The sequence below is a fragment of the Nicotiana sylvestris genome, chromosome 6, assembly GCF_000393655.2.
Source record: "Nicotiana sylvestris chromosome 6, ASM39365v2, whole genome shotgun sequence".
In the NCBI taxonomy this organism is placed as follows: domain Eukaryota; kingdom Viridiplantae; phylum Streptophyta; class Magnoliopsida; order Solanales; family Solanaceae; genus Nicotiana; species Nicotiana sylvestris.
Genome location: NC_091062.1, coordinates 155,803,112 through 155,811,264, shown reverse-complemented (window position 1 = coordinate 155,811,264; position 8,153 = coordinate 155,803,112). Strand labels below are relative to the sequence as shown.

Below are 8,153 nucleotides of genomic sequence, written 5' to 3'. Positions count from 1 at the left end.
CCAACAGAATGTGGCATTTCAGGAAAGAATATTTGGATCTTCAATATTGATCTCCAACCTCTTCAAGTTTATAAGCAGTAATACTTTGATTTCCTTCTATCTTGATCTCCCATGCTCTTTGAAGCTGTTGTGCATGCTAGTACTTCTAATGCAACTAGGCAAGAGATGAGATGACCTGGCATGATTAAATTTAGCCTTGTACAATATGTCAATTGTTCAATACCTTTAAAAGGTAAGTCTTCCTAGCTATCTCAAGTGGTAACATCTTAGTTTAAGAATTAATGATGCCTTAGGATTTCTAGATTTGCTAGTGAACTACTACGATGCACTTTGGCATGTTTACTTCCATCTAAGTAACAGGAAATAATTTTTGAGTGTATCCACCAAATCCAAGTACTCTGTTTCTTTCTTTTTTTTGGTTAAGAAGTACTATGTTTCTTGCTTCTCTTAAACTTTGAACTGCAACAAAATATATGTCTAAGTTCAATTCCATTATCTGACCAATTCCTCTATCCTAATATTGGTATACATCTTCTTTAAACAGACAACAAAAGTAGAAAATATATATATATTCCAAATATCTTTGATCTTTCCATCTATCAAAAAATCTTGACTACTCGTTGAATAACGATTAGGTATTCCAACTCATTAAGAAACAGGACACAATCCCCGTGAGTGTGTGTGTATATATAGTATCACACACAATTACAGCACGAAAAATTCTTTTACTTCTTTTAGTTAGATTACTATTTAGATCATGACGGGAATAACCAAAAGCAATTTACTTGTTAATTCTTTAATCAGTTTTAGATCTCCTTTTTTTTCTTTCTTGGGGGAGGGGGGGAGGAGGGGGGGTTCAAGGAATATCATATTTAACTAAAACTGGGTTGTAGATCATAAATATATCTTTGAGAATATAACACCAACGCTCTAAAAGATAAATTGGGGAATAGATTATTTGGTTTGACGGATTGAAGCAAAACCGTGCAACCAACTATGGATGATGTTATTCGTTGGCCATTTTCTTGGCGTTCTTCAAAATGAATACACGTACGTAAACCATGCGAAAAAGGAGATGAAGAATTGTGTAAGTCGACATTTCACCATTTCAAACAACACATCAGAATTCTTCATAATGATTTGTGGCAGCTAAATATAGATCTTCCTGTTTTGTTGCAGTTAATCCATGTGTTTCAGTCATATCCAAATCTTTTGGATTAGTTCCATATGGGAGTTCCCATTCAAAATGATGGAGTAACTGCGCCAATGGAAGTCCAACATTAGCTAAACCAAATAGCACTCCTGGACAAGTCCTTCTTCCTACACCAAATGGAATAAACTCAAAGTGATTTCCCATATAGTCAATAGAAGAGTACTGAAATCTTTCTGGTATAAAATTTTCAGGATCATGCCAACTTTCGGGATCTCTCCCAAGTGCCCATGCATTGACTAGCACCCTAGCTAGTCTTGAGAGGTATGTGAAGAATTGCGTATATGTGTTCGTAATATACAGCGGAAGATAATAACAATCCTAGACAGATCTTTTCATGTTTAAAATTTATTTACATGTCAATAGATCGGATCTAAGACGTACCTAGCGAAGAAGGTCTCGTTTCAAATTCTTCGATAGTGCGAAGACTCTGTATCCACACCGAGACCGATCCTTGCTATCAACTCATTGATCAATGAAACCCGCGAACAAATTGAATGAAAAACTTGTGCTGAAATTTTTCTCAAAAATTTCAACTCAAAGATAAAAGAACAAGAAACAATTTTCTTGTAATTGTATTTTCTCTCTTGACTTTGTATTGCACTTTCACTTTTACGAAGTGGTTTTCTTCTCAAGACTTAATAATAATGCGGCAAATTTTCTCCATCACCCTTTATATAGCATCACCTATAAACTTTTTTCCTATTTAGTTGAGGTAATGATTTACTTAGAGTAAAAGTTTATACCTAAATAAACGTTTTTGAAAAATTTCGATGGAAAATTGAATTCCCATTCAAATTGGTATCGTGACTGCCAAGTCCTTATGGACTTTCCATAAGATCCAATTCCAAATTGGATTATAAGTACTCATAGTATTTTATATTAAAAAATTCTAATCTCATTCTTAATGGTCTAAAGTAGCCGCACGTCCTTTATGGACTTCTCGTCAATCCAATTCAAAATAGGATTTACTTAGAAGCCTTCATTAATATTTATATACATACCTTAAATAAATAAATATTAATTATATATATATATATATATATATATATATATATATATATATCAATCAAGAGATACATTTTAATTTTCTATTCCAAATTGAAAACTTCAAATTGTTCACAATATTAATTATATCCTTTGTGTTAGCAAAGAATATAATAATATTTCATTTGGACTAAAAACTATATTTGACTAATTTAATTATCAAATATTAAAGTAACTAATCCTTTAGCAAAAATCAGAACACTCGTTAGTGTGCGACCCCATAGGTTCAATACTAAACCGGTAGTAAACTGATCACATCAATATACTAATCAAGGGTGGCGTCTAGCAACACTCCTTAACGACCGATACAATGAAGTATACAATTTACTCTCAAGAACCAGTAGAAGAATAATGTAGTAATTCCTTCTGTCCTTATATCTCTGGATCACCCTAGGATATGGTTCAACTGTCAAATCCTAATAGGCGACCAACTATGTGTTCATGTCGAATATAATCGACCATTGAATGACCTAAGAAACTCTTTTCTTCTTTCATTCAATTGCTCTGGCCAAGGTCTTAATTTGGTCGTTTATAATTCATGACAACATGGAGCTTAAACTCAATACCAAGAGTTGACAGATTCCATCTTGATCAATCACTAATTCTACAAGTATTCAATTGTACCCAATATCCTTTCAACTATCGCCATAGGTGTCTAGTATTAAAGCACAACAAATAACTTGTCAATTACTATGACGATCTCAGGTCAAAGGAAACTCTTACATCACATTCTTCAAGAGAATATCCTATTGACATTTTATGGTAATTCTAACCATTAGGAATTATCTAATGAGTCGGTTCAATGATCATATCTCTATATGCATCATCTATCTATGTGATTCAGTTAATGAGATCAACTAATCTTTATCCCATAAAAATAATCACATAAATATTGATCTAACCGGATTACTAATGTCCAAATTAATAATCCTACGATCAAGAACAAATTTAGATTAAATTGTAAGAGATTTTGCTCTCATTATCATGATCTCTATTACGATGACAAATCTCAAAATTTAATCAAGGACCTTATCAAATTAATCAAACAATTAATAATAACTATGATAAAAGAATGGCATATATTTTTATATCAAATAACGTTCACAAAAATATGTTCAAATCATCAAATATGAGTTTGGATCTAGTGCATATCTACTATATCTCTAACAGTATGGTATATCCATCAATATCTATTTGCTCCCTACATTCTCTGGGCAAAAGAGGAATTGGAGTATGAAGCCTTGGTGTCTCCTTAATCACTAAGTTTAGGTACGTCAACTTCTCAAGATCTTCTTCACCATAACTTTTTCTTTCCCTTAAAGACTTTTCTCACTTCACTTTGGGCCTTAGCCATATTATTTGGGTTCTTCATCATTTCCAACAATGCCCAAATAATAGTTGTAGATGAAGTTTCAGTTCCATCAGTAAAGATGTCCTACAATTAACAAACAAATAAAATAAAGTCAATAAAACACAACCCAATAAAATTTGAGTACTAAAATATTAAGGAGAAATCGTTAAAGGGGTCTGGAGCTATAAATTTCCAACTTTGAGTATGTGTTAGTGGATCCCCGGTCGATACAACTTTATGTTTTTCCCTCAGAGAAGTAATTTATTGCAACTATCTTGTGTTGTTAGGAACTACTAGTTAAAACATCAAACCTCATTATATTATCAGGAATGACACTTAGTAAGGACTACTAAAAAATAACAAATGGAAAGGCGGCAGGGTGAACAAAGATTATGAGATGGGAGCAAACTTACAAAAATCACTGCTTTAATATGGTCATTTGTGATTGGAAATTGTAGTTCAGCGTTCCCTTTAATTCTTAGGAAAATGTGAACCAAATCTTCACCTCCAAACTCACCAATTCCCTTGTTCCCAGCTGATTTATTTTCAATATGCTCATTTAAGATATCCTCCATAATTTTATCACCCTTTTGATGTGCATTCACCAATCTAGATTTCGCACCACTCAGTTTGTGAAGTAACATCCAAGAAGGGAACAAATCAGCCACATCAAATCCCGCTCCTAATAAGAGTACTTCCTCGATCAGTTTTATTAACTCGTCTCGATCTTTGAACATTTTCCCGAATGCTGCTCTACAAGTAACAGAATTTGTAAAGTGGACGATTTTTTCTGTTATATTGACTGGAGAACCCCTTATTGAACGGATTGATGAAATGAGACTTGAAAGCTCATCTTGTCGAATTGCACCAAATGACTTGACCATCTTCACACTAAGAAGTTCTATTGTACAAACTTTACGCATTTATCTCCAGTATTCACCATATTGGCCAAATGCAATGTCTTTTTGATTGTAAAATATGATGTTTGTGGATGTAGATTGTGGCCTATTACAAGGCGAGATCGTGAGTTTTTAGAACTTGTTTCGCAATACTAGGTGATGATACGATGATCGTAGGAACTTGCCCAAGTTGCAAGTACATAATTAAGAGGCCCATATTTTTGTGCTAAACTTCTAAGAGTACGATGTGGAACGCCTCGTCCGATTAAGTGATGCAGACTTCCAATAAGGGGAAGTCTCCACGGACCTGGAGGCAACTTTTGGTTTTTGTTTCGACTCCATTGTCGAACTAGAATAACGAGGGAGGACAAAAAGAGTAGCAATGAAAGAAAGGAGTAAAAGATCTCCATTGAACAGTATGGAAAGAAAAGGAAGTTTACGATGCACGGATATTGCTTTAAATAACTTTACAAGCATTTATAATGACTCAATATTCAATTGACCTAAATAAAGAAGTCATAACCTTCTTTACTTTATGTATAAAAAAAGCATACCCATACCCGATACTTACACTAACATAATCAATATATGACACATGGTTTCAGTTACGCTTTTACCAAAATCATAGATAATTAATATACATTCTTACCTTAATTTATGGAGTAACTCCGATCATCATATTATGTGTAAAAAAAATTAAAATATATATTAATAATAAGCTGATACCAACTTTGAATCCTGAATTTGTACAAAAGGACGATGCAAAGTACTCACACCGATCCTATTCATTTATCACTTTTGATAAAATTAGATGTCCAAAAATACTTGTCGTTGACAGAGAAAAAGAAATGGACTCCAGACCCAAATTTGTCTGTGCGTCGTCTCCTCGTTAGAAGGCGTTCTAACTTTTTTGATGATTTTTTGGACAAAAAACACTTTTCTACTACTTAAAAAAAAGTTACATAAATGAGTAAAACGCATTACTATACTGCGAATTACTTTAACGGAAATTTAGCCATTAAAGTAAAACGTAGTACCATACTGCGTTTTACTTTAAATTTTTTTTTTTTTGTAATTCGCAGTACTAAACTGCGTTTTACTCAAAATCTGGGCCCAGGTTTAAATTATTAAAGCTGTTCGCAGTACTATACTTCGTTTTAAGTAAAACGCAGTATAATACTGCGAACAGCTTTAATAATTTAAACTCCCTTCTTCTTCCTTGGACCACTGAGCCGACGCACTCCCTCTTTTAAAAATTCCGATTCTGCTAGTCCCCCCTCCCCCCCCCCCCCCCCGCGACAAACTTAAAAAAAAATTCGGCCCCACTCGTCACCTAAAGAGCTGGGAGTGTAGGTCCCACATACAAGACAAGCTTTGGATTCCTTCTTTCAGGTGCAAAAATTCGATTTCAATCAAATTCAAAAAACTTAAATCAAGGTATTTCGATTTTGTTTATGTCGAAACTCGTATAGTACATGCATATTTGTATAATTATACAGTCCAATTTTAAGTATAATTAATTATTTAATTTATTAAGCTAACACACACAATTCTAAAAATGTTGAAATTGACACGCATAATAATTAAGGATAACTCAGTGTTACCTGGCCTCAAATATCGAGCCTGAAACACATACATAATTATTCAGTCCATTTTTAAACATAATTAATTATTTAATTTATTAAGCTAACACACAAAATTTTAAAAATGTTGAAATTGACACGCATAATAATTAAGGATAACTCGGTGCTACCGGGCCTCAAATGTCGAGCCTGGAACCCATACATAATTATTCAGTCCAATTTTAAACATAATTAATTATTTAATTTATTAAGCTAACACACAAAATTCTAAAAATATTGAAATTGACACGCATAATAATTAAGGATGATTCGGTGCTACCGGGCCTCAAAAATTGAGCTTGGAACCCATACATAATTATTCAGTCCATTTTTAAACATAATTAATTATTTAATTTATTAAGCTAACACACAAAATTCTAAAAATGTTGAAATTGACACGCATAATAATTAAGGATAACTCGGTGCTACCGGGCCTCAAATATCGAGCCTGGAACCCATACATAATTATTCAGCCCAATTTTAAACATAATTAATTATTTAATTTATTAAGCTAACACACAAAATTCTAAAAATGTTGAAATTGACACGCATAATAATTAAGGATAACTCGGTGCTACCGGACCTCAAATATCGAGCCTGGAACACATACATAATTATTCAGTCCAATTTTAAACATAATTAATTATTTAATTTATTAAGCTAACACACACAATTCTAAAAATGTTGAAATTGACACGCATAATAATTAAGGATAACTCGGTGCTACCGGGCCTCAAATATCGAGCCTGGAACACATACATAATTATTCAGTCCAATTTTAAACATAATTAATTATTTAATTTATTAAGATAACACACACAATTAATTTTGTTTAAATTATAGTAGACGACATGGACTTTCCTCCCCCTGCGCATCCCGGACCTACCGAGGATCAGCTACTAGTGTTGCAGGGTGACCATAGGTCCTCCTTTGTATGGTAGGGACAGCTATCGATGCAGCCTCTCCGCCCCAGGAGACCTGACAATTTGTGGGAGTTCATCGGGGAGCATCCTTTCCATGCCCACGTAGTCACGCGCCTACAGGCTACGGGCTTCTATACGATTTTTGAGCTTGGACGGATGCAGCTTGATTGGTCTCTCATCACGGCCTTGGTAGAGCGGTGGCGACCGGAGACGCACACTTTTCACTTGCCCACTGGAGAGGCCACCATCACGCTGGAGAATGTTCAGGTTTTGTACGGGCTACGCGTAGATAGACGGGCCATAGCACTGCCCCGGTACATTAGATCCATGACGCGTGCACAGTTTTTGGATATGATGAGGCATTTTACTGGTTATAGACCTCAGGGTGATGCTGGGGGCAGTCGCGTTGCTTTGTCAGCCATCAGAGATCATATAGCGTTTTTGCACCCAGACATTACCGGCGAGACGGAGGATCTCCATATTGAGAGGTACACGCGGTTGGCTTAGCTCCTGCTTTTCGGGTGTGTCTTGTTCCCGAACACTTCGGGGAGTAAAGTGAGTATGCGCTTTCTCCATCATCTTCAGGAGCTGGATGGTTTACCCCAGTACAGTTGGGGTGTTGTTGTTCTCGCATACCTGTATAGGAGCATGTGCCGGGCGAGCATGGGCCCAGCGGTGGACATATGTGGTTTTCTGCCCCTCCTATAGGTGACAACATTTTCGAATACTCTTTTCATTTCTCTGAATTCTATATGGTCGAAATGACTCATAAATTTTACATCAACCTTTTATCTTAGGTTTGGGCCTGGCAGCGGATCATGTCGTTGCAGTCACGTCTACCAGCACTTGCGCCTGGTGAGGCTTATCCGTTTCTCCCTCTAGCTTCTAGGTGGATTCTCCGGCGGGGGAACTACCGAGGGACCGATGCTCATCATAATCTCCCCCTTATCAGGGATGTGCTAGATATGCTGGTGGACGGACAGGTAGATATGTACCTACACTTACTTGTTTTAAATTGAGTTGTGTTGCGCATACTCACTTTTATGTTATTATTTGGTAGTTCATCTGGACGCCATACAGCGACGAGTTGGTAGCTCAGCT

At 35.5% G+C, this 8,153-nt stretch overlaps 1 protein-coding gene and 1 pseudogene across 1 annotated transcript; one reads left to right on the top strand and one right to left on the bottom strand.

The window, feature by feature from the left end:
• Nucleotides 1-1,120: 1,120 nt before the first annotated feature.
• On the bottom strand, nt 1,121-4,917 carry LOC104231860 (premnaspirodiene oxygenase-like; annotated as a pseudogene).
• A 2,165-nt stretch (nt 4,918-7,082) lies between these two features.
• On the top strand, nt 7,083-7,559 carry LOC138871517 (serine/threonine-protein phosphatase 7 long form homolog). The gene has a single exon (XM_070149398.1). The coding sequence runs from the start codon at nt 7,083-7,085 to the stop codon at nt 7,557-7,559; it is 477 nt and encodes a 158-aa protein (XP_070005499.1).
• The last annotated feature ends 594 nt before the right edge of the window (nt 7,560-8,153 follow it).